The sequence below is a fragment of the Pecten maximus genome, chromosome 16 (assembly GCF_902652985.1).
Source record: "Pecten maximus chromosome 16, xPecMax1.1, whole genome shotgun sequence".
In the NCBI taxonomy this organism is placed as follows: Eukaryota; Metazoa; Mollusca; class Bivalvia; order Pectinida; family Pectinidae; genus Pecten; species Pecten maximus.
In genome coordinates this window covers 27,656,305-27,678,556 of record NC_047030.1, presented here as the reverse complement: position 1 = coordinate 27,678,556, position 22,252 = coordinate 27,656,305, and the positions used below count along the sequence as shown (strand labels likewise).

The window sequence follows — 22,252 nt, the reverse complement described above, 5'->3', positions numbered from 1 at the left end:
ATCACAAACATGTACATACATTAACCGATCGTACAATTTGCTTGTGTACTCATTAACGTACCGTTTGTCCAATTCAATTCAATTCTTTTATTACCTTAGGCCTTTCGGCCCATCGGTTTTTAACAAACATATATACATATACATGATACATTTACACAAAATCTCACACTCTACAGTGTACATGTTACATAATACTAAAGCGGTACACATTTTCCACCTAGAGTAATGATATGAAATTTCATACATATAATCATTAAATAATACTTTGAATTAATATGTAGTTATATGTACTAAGGTATATCGAAATTGAACGGTTGATACTTACACCTGTACAGATATCAAAATAATGGAATAGGCGGACGAACGGACAGATTGAAGAACATACAAATATCGGACAGAGAGCAGCACTTTGAAAAATACATTGCAGTAATAATGTAGTTACACAATTCTACGTTTATAGGCTTCTGCAATAAATCTTCCAAACAAATTCAATTCTTTCTGACTTCTTGAGTTTAATAATTCGATAACTTTGAGAACTGATGGCTTGTGCCAAAAATATTTCTTTATATATTTCTTCCTAATATCAGTATAACAATGACAGACAAGTAGAAAATGATATTCATCTTCAACATCTAATGAATTACAACATGGACAATATCTGTAACACCTTTCTATATTCCTGTATCTTCCGGATTCTACAGCTAAATTATGGGCAGATAGACGAAATTTAGTAATCATAATTCTTCGTTGTTTTGGTAATGATTTAGTCAGATAGAATTGTAAGGCCACCTTATCAACCATATTGTCAACATGTCACCCGATCACAGCCAGGTAAGTTGTGAATTTTATCACAGGTAAGTTGCAAGGTTCCTTTGAACTGCAGCCAGAGAACTTTAGATCTACACTCCTACCTGTACCGGCATTGAAGATACATGTATAAGTTGTAGGTAAAACCGTCCATGGCCGGAGGGGGTTGGGTTGGGGGTGTTAATATGGTGACATCTAGCTGGAGGTGGTCAATTAACGTACATACCGGGTGGCACAGGATGCATGAAGCAGACGCATTTTTCACATTCACATTGAATCTGATATACAAGTCTCTGATGTCATAGTAAAACTATCTGTCCGGAAACTTTTGAACGTCTCCAAATATGATGGTCAGTTTTTTTTTTTTTTTTTTTTTTACGATTTAAGGAAAAAATTTATCCTATCTAGACAGTCGTTATTAATATCAATTATTTACAGTATTTACGGCCTGTCACTGTGTCAGTGGACGAACAAACACTAGGTTCAGTGTTCAGGCGCAGGCGCAGGCGCACAATCAAATCACGAGACACAAAGCTTCCGCTTCAGATAAAAAAGCTACCAGTCTCTGTGATATATACGTCCCTAATTGAATGAACTTTTCAAATGACAACTCTTGATCAGAAATGTCACTTGAGCTTCCATACTGAGTCGTGTTACCACAAAGCTAATGCTATTCGAGTTATAAGATAAAAACAGATGATTAGAATTGCGGTCATGGCGGCCATCTTGATACTTTTCACTTAAAACATACAATACTTGGTCCAGGCCTGTAACCATAGTCATTCTAAGCAAGTTTCATTAATATCTTTTAAAAAATTACGGACGACGCACGACGGTTGATAGAAAATTCTAATTTAAAGAGTTTAATGAAGCTCACTGGTAGCACGGAGTACGGACAGTTTTGTCACATTGCAATGTTAAACTATACGCGTGTTTTGTCTGTCAATCAACCAGCCATTGGAGAAATCATCCTATTACTTAGTGTTATAGATGTAATATAAATCAATATAGTGTCAATATCAACCGTAGATAACTTCAACAAAGCAATGCATTGTCATACGAAAATGAAAGAATATCAATTGTTCTATCAAATATTGTGCCTGGTGTCTGGAATGACGCCTTTGTGACCACTGGCCTTTGATGGAAGCTTGTGAAGCGTGTGTATATCCACCCAAAGGGACGAGGGGTGCGCCACGGCCGCTCCATTAATTAATTATCCCCATTCTGAATTCCTGATCCTGCCTGACCATACGGACGTACTGGTACCCAATCAATATGATAAACCTTCGTACGGAATGTATTCCTCCTTCAAGCTGCCCCAGAATGTTATAGGCAACTTGGCATTCCAGTTTATTTGTACAGAAGTCTGTACATTATCTAACTCCGTCGGATATATACATACATTGGTCCATATATCAATGATGCTTCCTGAAAACAAAAAAAATGGACAAAAGGACCAGACAACCGTAAATCATGCATGAGTGAAACCACTATCCGATAGCACTACCAGAGTTATCGCCCTGTAAATGTATGTGTATGACGCTATTGGTAAGCCTTTTACAGTTAAATGTATGTGTATGACGCTATTGGTAAGCCTTTTACAGTTAAATGTAAGTGTATGACGCTATTGGTAAGCCTTTTACAGTTAAATGTATGTGTATGACGCTATTGGTAAACCTTTTAAAAGTTAAATGTATGTGTATGACGCATTTGGACACCCTGGGATCAGAGACATGTATACAGAGATAAGTAACATCGCTATTTCCCCGTACAAGTGGTGGCTCCCTTTATTCGTGACCACTCAAGCATATCCCTTATCGAGAGCGCCTCTGTATATATGTCTCTGCTGGGATGAACACTTGAACTGGCAAATTTAGAACATGTCAACATTTGTTTTGATTTTTAGGTTGACGTCAACCATGTAAAATAGTATGGTTATTAAAAATCGTTGGCATTCTTTTTTCAATATGCGGATGATACTTCCATTTATATGAGACGGATCAGAATGCTTTCCCAGGGAATCAATGGAGGAACTAAAGGCATATAAACAAATTTCAGGTCTTAAAATCAGCTTGGATAAAACACAAATTGTATGGATTAACGGAATGAGAATTATATAGCGAGGAATTACCTTTACCTGAACTGAACTTAAAATGAGGGACTAGAATTCCATGTAGACCTTTTAAAAATACCTAAACTGAACTACGATTAAAAATTTGTTAAACTCAAATTTCTTATCAAGAACTGGAGCGATAAATCTCTTTAGGAAAAATTAGCATAATCAAATCTTTACTCATCTCACAGTTCAATCATCTGTTCATAGCTTTACCGAATCCCGAAAATGCCTTTATGAAAAATGCTAACTCTGTCCTTTTTAACTTTTTATGGAAAAGTAAAATATATAGATAAGGTAAGAGAGAGGTAATTGTACAAACGTATATTGAAGGAGGTCTAAAAATGGTTTATGTTTAAAATTATGTAGAAGCCTTAAGATAGGGTGGACCAGGAGAATGTTTAGCTCACAAGGTGAATGGTAAGGAATTCTGAAAAAAATTCAGACATTCAGCTTTTATCTAAATATGGGAATGATTATCTTTACATAGCTAAAAATAAATGTAGAAATGCTTTCTGGGAAGATGTGTTCAAGGCCCGGTATTATCTTAGAGTTAAAGAAGATCTTGTTAGAAATATTGATGATGATGAGGAGTGGATACTTAAACTATATCATGGTTTAACAATACTATTGTTGTAAATAACCAGCCAATATTTTATGACAAATGGTACAATACAGGAGTCATTACAGTGAATTATTTAATAAAAGACAATACAACTTTCTCTTTTTATGATTTAAATGAAGTGTGTATTGTGTTTGGAACAATGACACATTATTTACAGTATTATGGAGTAATACAAAGCATTATGGAATACCTGCGACCTTTTACAGCTCCAAGTATAACATTGACTTTACTGAATATTCCTCTTAATCTTGAGTGAATCCTAAAGAAAACAAGATTCATAGGACTTCTACCGTTTACTGTTGAGAAGTGATACCAACATAACTGGTCAGCAAAAATAGGGGAATGTCTTTGACTATAATAGAGAGAAATGGAAAAAAAATACAGTATTACTTTTCGTTCACCTCCAAATTCTACACTCCACTGACTCCAGTACAAGGTTAATCACTAAATTCTAACAACCAACTTGTATGCGTTTAAAGTAGGATGATCTAACAGTCCTAATTATAACTTTTGTAATAGAGAAAGGGAGACAATCGTAAATTTGTTCTGGGAATGTGAGGAGGTCCAGAAATTTCTGGCAAGTCTTGAAAGATTGTTAGATCCGCTAACAATTACCTTACTGATTAATAAAGAAACATTGTTATTTGGAATGGTAAATAATACGGACATTCAAAATCGTGTCGATAATGAAATCGTTCTTCTAATCGAGTCTTATATCTACAGAACTATACACTGTATTCCCTCTGTAATGACTCTAGTAAATGTAATAAAAGATAACTATGTGGTTAAAACATGTATCACATATGGTAAAGGAGACCCATCATCATCATCATCATCATCATCATCATTCTTTATTTCTCAAATATGAGAGTACAAAAGGAAGAAAAGAAACAGAAATTAAATTAAAATGGACATAATAACATTGAGTTATAACGTTAACTGCACATCGTGATTAAGAATCACATCTGATCTGTTCCATTTGACTCATTATGAGTAGCATATCTTATTTCACATCACTTAGGCGCGGAAGTAGATTTCAGCTGATTTCTTTAGGAGGTACGCACAGTCTTTGGTAAACTCTCGATTTAAAACATCACAGTCAAATTCAACATTTGAGAATTTCCCTGTGAATATTGTCTGAAGCAGGAGCTCTTCTGACAGGTTAGATATTATCAGATAAGACTGCACGCCATAATAATAAGCCACTTTTGTTAAAAATGTATCCCTTATAGCGTAAAGGTATTGGTACAGTCTGTAACAAAATGTCTTATAGTGTCATAAAACGGTTTTTTACACAGCTTAGATATAGCATATTTTCCCACAGGAACACACGTAAGCATTTTGCATATATATAACACTGTTTTTTGTCGATACCAGATGTTTTAAGCATGTTATACGGTTTGCTATAAGTACAATGGACAGACCGAAATCGAATGAAATCATCACCTCTGTTCATTCTCTCGGACAATAGTCGATCCTCATATATAGCAATAGCTCCGTTTACAAACAGTTTCCATTGAATCTTTGATGGGAAATCCGCACATCGAAAATAGCACTGAATAAAGTCTAATAATCCATACTTAATTTAGATTGACAAGATGTCAAGGATAAATCCCATTTGATTTGTGTCTTGTACATGTATATATTTGAAAAGTCTACGGATGGATATTCCTGTTGGAACACTGCCGGGTGTGCATTCAACAATACAGCGTAAAAAGTATAATTTCCTCTTTTCAATTTCGCGCTGAATCTTGCGTATTCCAACCATACTTTCGCACATGTCAGATCTTGCAGATGGTCTCAGATTTAAAATAAATTTAGGTGCATAGTGCTGAAATGTTTCTAGCTTTCGAATATCAGATTTAGCTAGGTTATTCCATAGTTCACATCCATATAGCATAGACGGAAGTAAATGTAAATGCTGATGAGTGTAAGCGGTTTAGTGTATACACAATCGGTTCCCATACGTGTGACGGAATGTAGCATGTTTTTGCGGCCTTAAGGTTGGAGGACAGGAGTACTCCTGAGTGTATATCCTTGTCTACAGTTAGAATTGGATTGTTGTTGATTATCCAATCTATACTTTTGCAGGCGGTACGAAAGTATTTTGCATTTTGATGTATTAAACTGGAAGTTTCACCTTTCAGCGTAGCTTTGTGCGACGTCTAACAATGTTTGCAGGGCTTTCGGACTAGTAGTAACAAAAGCAACATCATCAGCTAAACATGGATTACCACATGCAATAGATAGAACTTTTGCGCCAACTTTAGTCGACTCCAATTTGATGAGAATATCATTAATGTGAAGTAAGTATAGGAATGTTGTGATGATTCCTCCTTGTCTGACTGACCTTTGAACTTTGAGCCAGCGTGATTGAGCACCATTGTGGACTACAGCGCTGTACATGTCTTGATATGCATTGCGCAGTATTCTAAATAGACAGCCGGTCACTTCAATATTATAAAGTTTATTAAATATACCGTTGTGTTGTACAGTGTCAAAGGCGTTATATGTATCTAAGACGGCCACATAAACTTTGCTGTTTTGTTCAATGTTTCCATATATACATTCCCGAAGACTGAATTATGCCGTTGTACAACTTTAACCTTTCTGGAAACCTTGTTGCTGCTTAGAAGGAAATTCAATATGGGTGTCATGAATCCAACTCGATATTCGTTTAAGAATTACTCTTTCCATAATCTTGTACAGTACTGGCAATAAGGAAATCGGTCTGTAATTGTTCGGGTCATTCTTTTTCTTGAAACTTCCCTTATGAATCGGAATGATAATTCCCCGTGTCCACGTAACTTTTGTATAGTTTCAATGACAGCTTTCCCTCCAAAGCGAATATGTTCATTAGTTATCATATCAGCCCCATGAGCTTTTCTGAGTTTCATCTGCCCAATTGCTGCTTCCATTACCTCAAAAGTGAATACGTTATCAAGCTCTTCTTGCATTTCGAAATGCAACTTGTAATCATCAATGATCGTGCTATCTGCATATAAATTTTCGTAGAAGTCAGAAAACGTTTCAACGATGCATTGTGGGTCACGCGCGAGTGGTCTACCGTACGTAAGTTCTGAATAAGCATCTGGTGTTTTGTTCCTCCGTTTTCGCACGATTCTCCAAAATAGTTGGGTATCCACATACGTTGTTTCATCTAGCTCACTATTAACCTCATCCAAATATTTGTCATGTGCTACTTGATGCATGTTTCGAAAGATATTTTTTGCGTTTATGTAGTCCCTGTATGAAGCATACTACAGCCCACGAGGTATGTTCTCATTAACCCAAATTTTTCTATATGTTAGGGCTGTATTATGTGCTGTTCCCAGCTCCCGTGATCAGTATGGTTTCAGGTGCTCCCTAAAACGCCGTTTTGGAATGGTTTCGTCGGACGTCAGTATCAGGCATAGAACTAACTGTTCATATTTACGCATCAATACCAAATTGTGTCGACGTATCAAATTCACTAATATTGTGTAACCTATTTGCCAATGCTAGCTGATATAAAATTAAATGATCCACGATTGCTTTATTCCACGCAGAATGAGCTGTTTTGTTTTCCGGTTGTATTTCGTGATTAGGAACGCTGAAATCAAACACCCCAACGATTGGGAAGGTGATCTGAAGCAATCTCAATATCGACATTATCTGTGATGTTACTATAGGATATATTGTCAAGCGTAGTTTCATCAACAAGAACATAATCTAGAGTAGTTTGGCAAGGTCTAAATGTTACCTCGTTCATTTACATGATGTCTGATTGTTTACCACACACAAGTTCAACTCATTTATTACATCGTTCAAGTCGTTTGCTTTCTGCTTAGCCACGTACTACAGTGGATCTTCAAGGATACGCGCGTTAAAGTCACCCGCTACTACACTTTTCCCTCTTGATGAGTAAAAGTATACCGTAGAGATACTGCATAGTGTCTTAATACTCATTAATGTTATTGTCACTTTGCACATAGACTCCGAAAATGTAAATGGTCTGTTCAGAGACTGTTGGGTATACTAGAATCAGGTTGTCCGTCCGTCCGTCCGTCCGTCCGTCCGTCCGTCCGTCCGTCTGTCTGTAGACGCATTTTGTCCGGACAACTCCTAAACAGATGGGCCAATTCCGATGAAACTTCACACAAATATTAATGATCATGTGTAGATGTGCATGCCACTTAATTTTTCTCAAAATTATGGTTGCTATGGCAACTGGTCACTATATACAGGTTTTCTGATAAGAACCATAACTTTAAGTTTGTCCTGAGAACTCCTCCTAAACTAAATGGCCAATTTCAATGAAACTTCACACAAATAGAGAGGACCATGTGTAGATGTGCACGACACTTAATTTTTCTCAAAATTATAGTTGCTATGGCAACTGGTCACTATATACATGTTTTCTGATAAGAACCATAACTTTAAGTTTGTCCGGACAATTCCTCCTAAACCGAAGGGCCCATTTCAATGAAACTTCACACAAATATAGAGGACCCTGTGTAGATGTGCATGCCACTTTTTTTCTTCTTCAAAATTATTGTTGCTATGGCAACTGGTCACTATATTACTGGGTTATCTTAGTTAGCCTCTAATTAACAGTTCCAATTCACCATTGACTCGTGCAGATTGCGGGGGTATTAGTCAGCCATCCTGGCGACAGTTCTAGTTCTTTTTGTATGATTTATATGGTATGAAAGATGTGACTATGTGAAAGATAATTTGTTGTAAATTGGTTAGTATTTGGTACGAATGAACTATGATTTCCACTGTATTGAAAAAAAACCACTTTTGAAAATAAAATAAATATAAAAACAATCTTTCTCATACGAGCACTGTTTTGCTTTAGCTCCTCACATTTTTAATTACGGGATAAATATTGAAGTTCCTAGGGTTAATAGTAGAAACAAAAGGAACTGAATTGGTGCTACTTTTTTGTTTCGTATACGGGATGTAAAAGTTCCCTTTACCGTAACTTTTCTTATACCATATTCTATCACCTCACCCGGATAGCATCGAGCTTTACGATTGACAAAGTCTAATGTCTTGTACTTCCTTCTCGTTGACAATTGTTATAATCCTCGTAGCAGTGTTGAAAGGAATATTAACTTAAACATACCAAAATTGATTTCCCGCCAAAATAGATATTTCCTAAAGCTAATTGGGGAGATTTCAGAAATCTCCATTGACAATATAGTATGGGAAAGAGTACATTTTCTTACATTTTTTTGCCAGTGAAATATAGAAATTTATCAAACTGATCCACTGCAGCGGTGATCAGTGAAAATAAGAGATTTTAAATATAAGTTTTTCGTTTTTGACCAATCAGAGCGAACCTTTATATTCCCTTCCTTGAAACTTGCCGATTTTTCCAATCAAAACGAAGATAGATAAATGGGTTATTTTGCAAAATGCAATAAAAAGAAAATTGAATGGTTTCCCGTTGAATATAACATATTTCACTTGTATGACAGAATATTTTGATATTTTTCGCTCGTGAAAATATCGTTATTCTGCCATACTCGTGAAATATATGATATATTTAACGGGAAACCATTCAATATCCTCTATATATTGTTAGATGTACAAATGCCTCGTTATACATAAGTTTGAAACCTGATGTGTGCGCGCGCTAAATTTTGTTAGCAAGAATATTTTTCAAACATTTTGTAGACAAACAACATCCTGAAATAAGGTTTAACCAAATTTCATGTCTAAAAATGTCAAATATATATTACAAAATTGGAAAGTGTTCATTTATATTTTTTCTTTTGATAATGACCCTCCCTACAGAGGTAATGTGAACAAGGCGACGAACAATACAATATTCTTTATTTCCTGTCGAATATATTTAAAATATGTAGTTTAATCTCTGTAGAGCGCGTTTTCGACAATTAAAGGTAAAAAGCATGCATGCAGATATAAGTTACTAAGTGGCGAAGAAGATCTTTTTTATTGGTCATACTTGGTGGATTTGTATTCAGTTTTCATTACGTTCTCATCAAATAATATCTTCCATAAATATTTGCAAATGCTCATCACAATCAAAAACTGGGATTCTTTCAAATAAAATCATTTATCATTTATGACATTTTGTCATTTCCAAATGTCCACTAAATTCTGACGAAGAAGGAATTTTTATTGCAGTCCTTATTTGGGACCAATCCGTCTCTTTTTTGGAATAATTCGTAATATTTTCGACTGAACTTGCTATAAAATTTGGCAGACCAATCCGTAGCGTAAAAAGCCCAATCATATGATGTTTATCATATTGCTTAAAAGCGGGTGTCATCAGGGAGTCTTTCTGACTATAAAGTGAACATTAGGCTGTTTTCATTCTTGTAATAAGTAAGTTTGTAGATTGCAGTCTGATATGAGCCGACTAACATCAAAACAAAGCCAGGCGGCCGTCTGGTCGGTACTACAGTGTATGGTTTACCGTCGTGTAGATACCTCGAAAATTAGACAATTTACTTATATTATTACAAACACAGACAGATATGTCATTTTAACAATAGTTTATTTCTTTGGAGAAATGTCCTCCAAACTGAAGCTGACATTTTAGAGATTGAAATACATGGAACTACAACATTTATGACGACGTTATATACACAGGTAAGAAGCTTAATAATCCACCTCATCACCATGTGACCTAATTATACACAATTTCGACCATTTTTTAAGGTTTAAGGATTTAAACATGGAGCTTCAATCTTAGTTTAAGATTTTCTTTCAAGTTTTGTTACCTAGAGATCACACGGCCACCATTGTAAAACTCTGTTTCTAGAAGATCAAACGGCCCCCATGGTAAAGCTTTGTTTCCAGAAGATCATATGTTCCCCAAGGTAAAGCTTTGTTTCTAGAAGATCATATGGACCCCAAGGTAAAGCTTTGTTTCCAGAAGATCATATGGCCCCCATGGTAAAGCTTTGTTTCCGGGAGATCATACGGCCCCCATGGTAAAGCTTTGTTTCCAGAAGATCATATGGCCCCCAAGGTAAAGCTTTGTTTCCAGAAGATCATATGACCCCCAAGGTAAAGCTTTGTTTCCAGAAGATCATATGGCCCCCAAGGTAAAGCTTTGTTTCCAGAAGATCATATTGCCCACAAGGTAAAGTTTTTTTTCCAGAAGATCATATGGCCCCCATGGTAAAGCTTTGTTTCCAGAAGACCATACGTCCAAAGCATTATTTCCCGGGGATCATTCGGCCCCATTGGTAATTCTCCATTTAGGCCTTTGGTTAGTGGTATTCTTTACTCCCCCTTGGTTAGTGGGATTCTTAACTCCCATTTGGTTAGTGGTATTCTTTACTCCCCTTTGGTTAGTGGTATTCTTTACTCCCTTTGGTTAGTGGTATTCTTTACTCCCCCTTGGTTAGTGGGATTCTTTACTCCCCTTTGGTAAGTGGTATTCTTTACTCCCCTTTGGTTAGTGGTATTCTTTACTCCCCTTTGGTTAGTGGTATTCTTTACTCCCCTTTGGTAAGTGATATTCTTTACTCCCCTTTGGTAAGTGGTATTCTTTACTCCCCTTTGGTTAGTGATATTCTTTACTCCCCTTTGGTTAGTGATATTCTTTACTCCCCTTTGGTTAGTGATATTCTTTACTCCCCTTTGGTTAGTGATATTTTTTACTCCCCTTTGGTTAGTGGGATTCTTTACTCCCCTTTGGTTAGTGATATTCTTTACCCCCCTTTGGTTAGTGGTATTCTTTACTCCCCTTTGGTTAGTGGTATTCTTTACTTCCCTTTGGTTAGTGGTATTCTTTACTCCACCTTGGTTAGTGATATTCTTTACTCCCCTTTGGTTAGTGGTATTCTTTACTCCCCTTTGGTAAGTGGGATTCTTTACTCCCCTTTGGTTAGTGGTATTCTTTACTCCCCTTTGGTTAGTGGTATTCTTTACTCCCCTTTGGTTAGTGGTATTCTTTACTCCCCTTTGGTTAGTGGTATTCTTTACTCCCCTTTGGTTAGTGATATTCTTTACTCCCCTTTGGTAAGTGGTATTCTTTACTCCCCTTTGAATAGTAGTATTCTTTACTCCCCCTTGGTTAGTGGTATTCTTTACTCCCCTTTGGTTAGTGGGATTCTTTACTCCCCCTTGGTTAGTGGTATTCTTTACTCCCCTTTGGTTAGTGGGATTCTTTACTCCCCCTTGGTTAGTGGTATTCTTTACTCCCCTTTGGTAAGTGGTATTCTTTACTCCCCTTTGGTTAGTGGTATTCTTTACTCCCCCTTGGTTAGTGGTATTCTTTACTCCTCCTTGGATAGTGGGATTCTTTACTCCCCTTTGGTTAGTGATATTCTTTACTCCCCTTTGGTTAGTGATATTCTTTACTCCCCCTTGGTTAGTGGTATTCTTTACTCCCCCTTGGTTAGTGGGATTCTTTACTCCCCTTTGGTTAGTGATATTCTTTACTCCCCTTTGGTTAGTGATATTCTTTACTCCCCTTTGGTTAGTGGTATTCTTTACTCCCCTTTGGTTAGTGGTATTCTTTACTCCCCTTTGGTTAGTGGTATTCTTTACTCCCCTTTGGTTAGTGGTATTCTTTACTCCCCTTTGGTAAGTGGTATTCTTTACTCCCTTTGGTAAGTGGTATTCTTTACTCCCTTTGGTTAGTGATATTCTTTACTCCCCCTTGGTTAGTGGTATTCTTTACTCCCCCTTGGTTAGTGGGATTCTTTACTCCCCTTTGGTTAGTGGTATTCTTTACTCCCCTTTTGTTAGTGGTATTCTTTACTCCCCTTTGGTTAGTGATATTCTTTACTCCCCTTTGGTAAGTGGTATTCTTTACTCCCCTTTGGTTAGTGGTATTCTTTACTCCCCTTTGGTTAGTGATATTCTTTACTCCCTTTGGTAAGTGGTATTCTTTACTCCAATTTGGTTAGTGATATTCTTTACTCCCCTTTGGTTAGTGGTATTCTTTACTCCCCTTTGGTTAGTGATATTCTTTACTCCCTTTGGTAAGTGGTATTCTTTACTCCCCTTTGGTTAGTGGTATTCTTTACTCCACTTTGGTTAGTGGTATTCTTTACTCCAATTTGGTTAGTGATATTCTTTACTCCCCTTTGGTTAGTGATATTCTTTACTCCCCTTTGGTTAGTGATATTCTTTACTCCCCCTTGGTTAGTGATATTCTTTACTCCCCTTTGGTAAGTGATATTCTTTACTCCCCTTTGGTTAGTGATATTCTTTACTCCCCTTTGGTTAGTGGTATTCTTTACTCCCCTTTGGTTAGTGGTATTCTTTACCACTTTGGTTAGTGGTATTCTTTACTCCCCCTTGGTTAGTGGTATTCTTTACTCCCCTTTGGTTATAATGATATTCTTTACTCCCATTTGGTTAGTGATATTCTTTACTCCCCTTTGGTTAGTGGTATTCTTTACTCCCCTTTGGTTAGTGATATTCTTTACTCCCCCTTGGTTAGTGATATTCTTTACTCCCATTTGGTTAGTGATATTCTTTAATCCCCTTTCTTTGTTTCCCATCCTGTCTGTTTCATATCTGCAGACTGACATTCAATATCAAAATTAATTTAACCATGTGTATCGTTCTGATGCTGTCATCTCAAATAAAGGTTATTTCAAATGTTAACTTCAGAAAACCAATGTATAGAAAATGAGAGACGTTTTGTATCTTTAACAATGACTTGGATGTAAAACCTAATGAACTAAAATGGTGGACCTTGGACAGATGGCGGATACCATCTGATGTAGGGCTAATACTTCAAAGCACTAACTTCGTGTGTCTGTGTTTAAGGTTTAAACCACACCTCATGTACTGCTTTGAAAATAAGTATGAAATGTGACAAGGCCAACTTTTATTACTGTGTTGTTACCCAATTTATTACAATATGCATTGATTCAGTTTGTGAATCCAATTGAAGTAAGTGATATTTATCTTCAGTTTTTTGATAAACATCATTTATGTAATCTAAAGACATAATTGACTAGAAGTACTGAAAACAAGAAAGTATCCAACGTATAATGAATGATCACTAACATTTAATGCTCAGTACACCTATAGTGTTTATACCACCTATGTACAGCCAACCATTAATACTGGAACTACTCCCATACACTAACATATGCTACCAATTAAGTGTTCAACATTAGCAGTTTTAGGATTTGCATATCCTCCATCATATTGTCCTTGTACCCACAAGGTATTGGGCTCCAGGTACAGTCCTGTCATCCTTACATTTTCCATTTTATTAGTGTGCTTCTCTATAAAGCATCTCCATGCAACACATATATCAACTTGGCAACCAGTACATAACATCAACAATCCAGACAGTTATTCTGGACAATGTATTACTATAATAAATATTGCTGATCAGAAAAGTCTCTAAAAAGTGAGACTAGTTGCGAGATAAACCCAGAAAAGTCTTTAGAAAAATGAGACTAGTTGTCAAGACAACCACATAAGTATCTAGATGACTAAGGCTAGTTGCTGAGACAATCAGATTAGTCTAGATAGCTGAGGATGGCAGTCAAAACAATCACATAAGTCTCTAGATAACTGATGAGGCTAGTTGCCGATGTTTACAAAAATGTCATGCCAGAGAAAACACATTTTTGAAAGAATAGCAGTTTTGATGAGTATAAAAATGAATATGGCTCACACAGTTTCAGGTGGAGTGCTCTTATAAGTGCAATGGAAAATACATTATGGATGGATGCAAACTTTATATTGAATGAAACACATCCAGACAGCTAGGCACAAACACATTCTTACGACCTGTCCACATAGACATTGTATGAGTCACTTGACCTGTCCACAGAGACATTGTATGAGTCACATGACTTGTCCACAGAGACATTGTATGAGTTTCATTGAGACAGGCATGAGTCACACGACCTGTCCACAGAGACATTGTATGAGTTTCATTGAGACAGGCATGAGTCACACAACCTGTCCACAGAGATATTATATGAGTTTCATTGAAACAGGCATGAGTCACACGACCTGTCCACAGAGACATTGTATGAGTTTCATTGAGACAGGCATTTCAGTCACACGACCTGTCCACAGAGACATTGTATGAGTTTCATTGAGACAGGCATTTCAGTCACACGACCTGTCAACATATATAGGGTACCAATCTGCAGGAGTCTGATACGGGGCAGGTCTCTTAAGACAGGATCTGTGTAATCTTTATGTACACTGTACACTACAATGATCATGGTAAAACTTTGGTATTTCAGCATCGGACATTCCTGTCATCAACTACACTTGTCCAGAAGTCCACTTCTATCAACCGTCCAATGTTCACTATCATATACAGAACCTGACTATAGGTGATCTTTGGTCACTCCTGTGGTCAATCATCTGAAGTTTACGGTCATTTATATAAACTTCCTCGATACAACCCCTAAATCCGTCATAGTACTGATCAGGCAATCCAATGGGAAGGTTGCTCTTTCCACCTACAAAGAAAGGGAAAAATAGCAGGCCTGCATCACTTACATGGATATTCTAGTAAACATGACAAGATACTCTCGAATAAGTTATAAGTACAAGAAACATTTTCCTACGTTTTGAGCTGTCAATCCTGACAATGTTTCTAAACCAATTATGGACCAAATCCTGTCTCTCTTAAAGAAGAAGAAGGATCTTAAAGTTATTGCAATATTTCCCCTATTGGAAAGGAACTGAGTCCCTCCAGCTCCAGAGGTACCACACCTCCATTTATACAATATAGGATCTCGTTTGCCCAATAAAACTCCATACCAAATTTCATCAAAAATCAATAGTCCTTCATGACTGGTACATTGTAGCTTTTAAAGCATTTACCTCTATTTTACCTATGGGGACCCGCCTCTCCATCCTAGGGGAGCCTCACCCTCCATTTATAAAAAGGTGGATCTCCTTTTCCAAATAACGCTTCAGACTAAATTTCATAAAAATCCATTCATTCCCTCATGACTGGAACCCTTTAAAGGATTTACAATTGTCACCCGATCAATAACACTTCCTGGTCTGTTATAGTAGACACCTGTGTATATGGTGACTCCCCATTGTTATACTAGACACCTGTGTATATGGTGACTCCCCATTGTTATAGTAGACACCTGTGTAAATGGTGACTCCCCATTGTTATACTAGACACCTGTGTATATGGTGACTCCCCATTGTTATACTAGACACCTGTGTATATGGTGACTCCCCATTGTTATACTAGACACCTATGTATATGGTGACTCCCCATTGTTATAGTAGACACCTGTGTATATGGTGACTCCCCATTGTTATACTAGACACCTGTGTATATGGTGACTCCCCATTGTTATAGTAGACACCTGTGTATATGGTGACTCCCTATTGTTATAGTAGACACCTGTGTATATGATGACTCCCTAATGTTATAGTAGACACCTGTGTATATGGTGACTCCCCATTGTTATACTAGACACCTGTGTATATGGTGACTCCCTATTGTTATAGTAGACACCTGTGTATATGGTGACTCACCATTGTTATAGTAGACACCTGTGTAAATGGTGACTCCCCATTGTTATACTAGACACCTGTGTATATGGTGACTCCCCATTGTTATAGTAGACACCTGTGTATATGGTGACTCCCTATTGTTATAGTAGACACCTGTGTATATGATGACTCCCTAATGTTATAGTAGACACCTGTGTATATGGTGACTCCCCATCGTTATACTAGACACCTGTGTATATGGTGACTCCCCATTGTTATAGTAGACACCTGTGTATATGGTGACTCCCCATTGTTATAGTAGACACCTGTGTATATGGTGACTCCCCATTGTTATAGTAGACACCTGTGTATATGGTGACTCCCCATTGTTATACTAGACACCTATGTATATGGTGACTCCCCATTGTTATAGTAGACACCTGTGTAAATGGTGACTCCCCATTGTTATAGTAGACACCTATGTATATGGTGACTCCCCATTGTTATAGTAGACACCTGTGTATATGGTGACTCTCCATTGTTATAGTAGACACCTGTGTATATGGTGACTCCCCATTGTTATACTAGACACCTATGTATATGGTGACTCCCCATTGTTATAGTAGACACCTGTGTATATGGTGACTCCCCATTGTTATACTAGACACCTGTGTATATGATGACTCCCTAATGTTATAGTAGACACCTGTGTATATGGTGACTCCCCATTGTTATACTAGACACCTGTGTATATGGTGACTCCCCATTGTTATACTAGACACCTGTGTATATGGTGACTCCCCATTGTTATACTAGACACCTGTGTATATGGTGACTCCCCATTGTTATACTAGACACCTGTGTATATGGTGACTCCCTAATGTTATAGTAGACACCTGTGTATATGGTGACTCCCCATTGTTATACTAGACACCTGTGTATATGGTGACTCCCCATTGTTATACTAGACACCTGTGTATATGATGACTCCCCATTGTTATACTAGACACCTGTGTATATGGTGACTCCCCATTGTTATAGTAGACACCTGTGTATATGGTGACTCCCCATTGTTATAGTAGACACCTGTGTAAATGGTGACTCTCCATCGTTATACTAGACACCTGTGTATATGGTGACTCCCCATTGTTATAGTAGACACCTATGTATATGGTGACTCCCCATTGTTATACTAGACACCTGTGTATATGGTGACTCCCCATTGTTATACTAGACACCTGTGTATATGGTGACTCCCCATTGTTATAGTAGACACCTGTGTAAATGGTGACTCCCCATTGTTATACTAGACACCTGTGTATATGGTGACTCCCTATTGTTATAGTAGACACCTATGTATATGGTGACTCCCCATTGTTATAGTAGACACCTGTGTATATGGTGACTCACCATTGTTATAGTAGACACCTGTGTATATGGTGACTCCCCATTGTTATAGTAGACACCTGTGTATATGGTGACTCCCCATTGTTATAGTAGACACCTGTGTATATGGTGACTCACCATTGTTATAGTAGACACCTGTGTATATGGTGACTCCCCATTGTTATAGTAGACACCTGTGTATATGGTGACTCCCCATTGTTATAGTAGACACCTGTGTATATGGTGACTCCCCATTGTTATAGTAGACACCTGTGTATATGGTGACTCCCCATTGTTATACTAGACACCTGTGTATATGATGACTCCCCATTGTTATACTAGACACCTGTGTATATGGTGACTCCCCATTGTTATAGTAGACACCTGTGTATATGGTGACTCCCCATTGTTATACTAGACACCTGTGTATATGGTGACTCCCCATCGTTATACTAGACACCTGTGTATATGGTGACTCCCCATTGTTATAGTAGACACCTGTGTATATGGTGACTCCCCATTGTTATAGTAGACACCTGTGTATATGGTGACTCCCCATTGTTATACTAGACACCTGTGTATATGGTGACTCCCCATTGTTATAGTAGACACCTATGTATATGGTGACTCTCCATTGTTATACTAGACACCTGTGTATATGGTGACTCCCCATTGTTATAGTAGACACCTGTGTATATGGTGACTCCCCATTGTTATATTAGACACTGGTGTAAGATTTTTTCTTATTGGTTACCTATCCACAAGTTGCCATCAGTGTCAAGTTGGGAGGACCCTTCAGATGACACCCCCTTTACCGGTCGCTCCTCATCTACTTGTAGTGTGGCCTGTCTCTCATCTCTGTAACAGTAATATTTTATGCAAAAAAATCAACAGACAAGAGGCCCATAGGCCTTATTGGTCATTCCTCAGTTCTGAAATATTTTTGGCCTCACCCATAAGTCTCTAGGGGTCGACTCTAAGGGTCACAATGTGCATACCATCAAATTACTATCTAATACAGATAATCCTTACCAAGTTTGAATCAATTCCAGTGGAAATTCAACAAACAATATCAACAAATTGTGGATTTCTCAATACAAACTATAGTAAAGTATAACCCCTCCACAGGGATACATTTTGTACTTCACTCAGAGTCATGAAATTCACTATTCTGATAAAGCACTTTATGACCTTTCCATATCTTATATGAAAAGTATTTGATTCTGCCATATCTGGATCTATAGAAGATGATTTTTTTTCAGTCAATTTGGCCATTTTTTCCTGCCCATCAAATCCAATTTGGGGTGGGATGGGGAGACCATATAATTAATAATTTTGGTTGACGTTTTTCCATGGAATAGTTCTGAAAAAGTTCATTGAAATTGGTCTGGAGGTTTTTGATAAGAAATTGAAAATGTAGACCAATTATGGATGGATGGCACATGATGACAGACAAAAGGCGATTATGACTCTCATGTGACCTTAAAAAAGAGTCATGTGACCTAAAATTATCTCATTTAATCCGTTTTTAGTTCAGTATTTGATCTTTGTGACAGTATTTGATCATTGTGACAGTATTTGATCTTTGTGGCAGTATTTTATCATTGTGACAGTATCTTATCTTTGGATATGAATTATCTGCATACATTATTTAACTATAAATATGGCCAAAGCTCCACCTCTATTATTAGATACTCCACCTCTATTATTATAGATAAACAGGAAATTGGAAACCAGGTAATGCTGATCAGTAATATTTTCACTGTAGACCAGTCTCCTACACTGATTCTATGTTCTCATACTAACCTATTGGCTACAAGGGTGTGCCACTCTCCATTGTCTACTTGCACTGTTGACCTAATGATGTGAAGGTCATTTTCATTCTGACCACCAAGATTGTAGCTAAGGTGAACTCTTCCATCCACAACAGCAATAGCAAAGTAGTCGTCCAGTACAGTAAGTGCCCCTTGTTGGAACAATAGAAGACCACCTTGCACCACACGGAACTTAATTGTGTATTTGTTTGTACGCTGACCTGGAACCCTGAAATTTTTTCATAAACATAATAATCAACTATAGCTTATTTCTAAATTCGACTTAAATATATTCAGAACAGTACTAAAATAAAACTTGTTTTAACAAGACAAGAAAAATATTTATATATTAACCCAGTGTACATGTATATATTAAACAGCAATAGCTTATTGTTCATCAGGGCAATGAATTAGATGTTTATTATTTTGATGATGAAGGGACATGTTTAACAAAATCTAAACTGTCCCTATATTGCTTAATTATCACTACGATAATTTGCAATTGGCTTTGGCTATAGAGAAGCTCCTGATGGATGATGGACAAATTAAAGACCAATACGTTACATGTATATGCATGAAACAATATTACATGTACATGTAGGTTGTACCAACACTTGTGACCTTGAATATGGGTCAAGGTGATTAATTTGAACAAATTATGTAGCCCTTTATTCAAGTATGCATCAGAACCAATACCAGGTCTCTGGGATCATGGTTTATTTTGAAGAAGTCCTTTAACGGTTTCAGTATATTTGACATATGTGACCTTGAATTTGGGTCAAGGTCATTTATTTGAACAAACTTGATATCCATCAATCCCAGCCTACTACAGACCAAATATCAGGTCTCTGAGTCTTTCATTTACTGAGAACAAGATGTATGACAGCTGGCTGGACAGATGAAAGGTTCAGAGTTTGACTAAAGGGCACCACACCATGGCATAAGCTTACTTGAACTTCACATAGCTGAACTAAAAATCTCATGTTCTTAAGTATGCAGACTCAACTTCAAACTAGAGCACTGAAATGTCAGCAAGGGCACCATTGTGTGGCAAGGAAGCAAAAATACATCATATACATAAACCTCCATATTTTTTTTATTTTTTTTTTTAATATCTAAATCCTGAATACCCTCACTAGGAACAAGGGCCATATTCAGAGAGCCACTTTGTCCTTGACCTTTGGAACCAAATGTCCTTGACCTTTGACCAAATGACCTTGACCATTGGAAAGTCAACTTCTTGTTTAATCAACATTTTGTTTAATTATGATCAACTTTGATTCATGTCTTAAAATGTTAATCAGTAATAATTTACAAAATATGACCTTAGCCTCTGTTCTAGTGACCTTGATCATCCTCAGTTAGCTGACTGCTTGTTTAATTTAGATTAATAGTATTATAACAAAAGATTAATTTATTGAAAAGATACAAAAATGACCTCGACTTTTGACTCAGTGACCTTGACATTTGAAATAGTGACATTGACCTTTGGTCAATTGGCTCTTTAATTCTAACTAACATTGCTTCATCATGCCATAACAATATGTTCAAGAGTGAAAAGATACAAAATTTGGCCTTTGCCATTGGCCTTGATTTTTTTACTACAGTGCGTATTAATGTGAATTGAACATCTTGACAAAATTTCATGTAAATTGATGAATAAATACTTATCAGTCAAGAACAAAAAATGTGGATGGATAGAAGGACAAACAGACCGATTTACAACTATAGGGCAACCTTATCTCTGACACAGGGCCCTAATGAGAATAATTAGGGACCAACAGGACCATATTGGGCAGCTCCATAACCATCATTTTTGCTAAAATGCTGGGCTGATATCAATTCGTCAGCCTGTGATGTGGTGTTGGTCTTTAGGTCCTGCAGATTTCACCCACAGTCAGGGTGATGGGGAAAAGAAGGCATGTAGTGGTCAGTTCGGGGACGAGAAGGTGTTTAAGTGTACAGAAACCTCTGGATTAGCAGTGGCTGAGCCAAGGACTTGTCCATACCTTATTACAGTGGCAATCAAACATCTGTGTGTTTACTGGACTCCACAGTCTTATGAGAGTCATTTTTGACCGCTACTTAGGTGCAAGGTACTGAGTGATTGACGTAAACTTTATGTATTTTACAACAATTGTGAAACAAGTATGTAAACATATATTAATCACACTTGTTGGCCCAGATGGAAGTTCATGAGGGGCCTTACTGTGGGTGGAAACTGGGTTACCTTGGGAAAACCCACTTAGTCAGGCAGGTGACCCAATACCTTTTCTGATGGGAGTAATTGAACCCCAGCCACCTAGATGAAAGGCAAGTATCTTATCACTGTGCTATGTGGTGATTAGGAAACAGTTTGGTCAGGAGATCGATGGCTGAGCACTGCTATTTGAGATGGCTTTAGAGATTGATGTGTGGTTCTTTCCCTGTGCCATTCTTGCTAGGGATTGGTTTGGGACATGGTGACATTAACTGTCAGGGTTGGGCGTCTGATGGGAACCAGTTGCCTAGAGCCTATGCAATGGATGAATGAAATGTCTTGCGTGGGTTAACGAGGTGGTGGGAGTAGGTAATATCACAGCAGTTGTGGCTATGAGAGCTACTTGGTTGTACATGTTGGGATATGTGTCTTCCAAGGCGTTTGACTTGATGGTGAGTTGTCAATTTGGCAGTGCATTCTGGGTGTTTCGACTGTTTTAGTGGAGAGGCCAGCCTCATCCTCTGTAAGGCTGTATTCATGGATGGAAATGCTTGGATGATGTTCTGGTTTCTGATTGGTGTCACACAGAGGGTTCCTTATTGGGTGTGATGTTGGAGTTTGATACTGCAGTCCTGCTTGTGGTATTGGCTGTCTTTTGGTCTATTGATGTGGTGCTACCATAGGGATAACAAGATTTGTGTACTGATGATGGGGGTGAAAGATATGGGCCTGAAGTTGTTGTTATCTGTGACTGATGAGATAACTGTGGAACTTCTTCCTGTTCAGTAAAAATTTCGGTCCTTCAGTGTGATAATGGGCATGCTTAGGGCTCATATACATTACCAGTTCCCTGTGGGTTATTAGTCATCTGTATGGCGACA

The 22,252-nt window shown here is 37.5% G+C and overlaps 2 protein-coding genes across 2 annotated transcripts in view; one reads left to right on the top strand and one right to left on the bottom strand.

The window, feature by feature from the left end:
• The first annotated feature begins 810 nt into the window (after window positions 1-810).
• Window positions 811-12,913, top strand: LOC117344737. The gene is made up of 2 exons (XM_033907565.1): window positions 811-831; window positions 10,866-12,913. The coding sequence occupies exons 1-2, from the start codon at window positions 811-813 to the stop codon at window positions 12,129-12,131; spliced, it is 1,287 nt and encodes a 428-aa protein (XP_033763456.1). The 3' UTR covers window positions 12,132-12,913.
• Window positions 12,914-13,357: 444 nt separating this feature from the next.
• LOC117314800 (agrin-like) overlaps window positions 13,358-22,252 on the bottom strand; it is a 182,244-nt gene continuing 173,349 nt past the window's right edge. The window contains exons 30-32 of the mRNA XM_033868904.1: window positions 19,164-19,400; window positions 18,112-18,215; window positions 13,358-14,968 (exon numbers count right to left, since the gene is read on the bottom strand). Coding sequence (XP_033724795.1) covers window positions 14,817-14,968; window positions 18,112-18,215; window positions 19,164-19,400 — 493 coding nt within the window. The 3' untranslated portion in view covers window positions 13,358-14,816. The remainder of the gene's footprint in view (window positions 14,969-18,111; window positions 18,216-19,163; window positions 19,401-22,252) is intronic.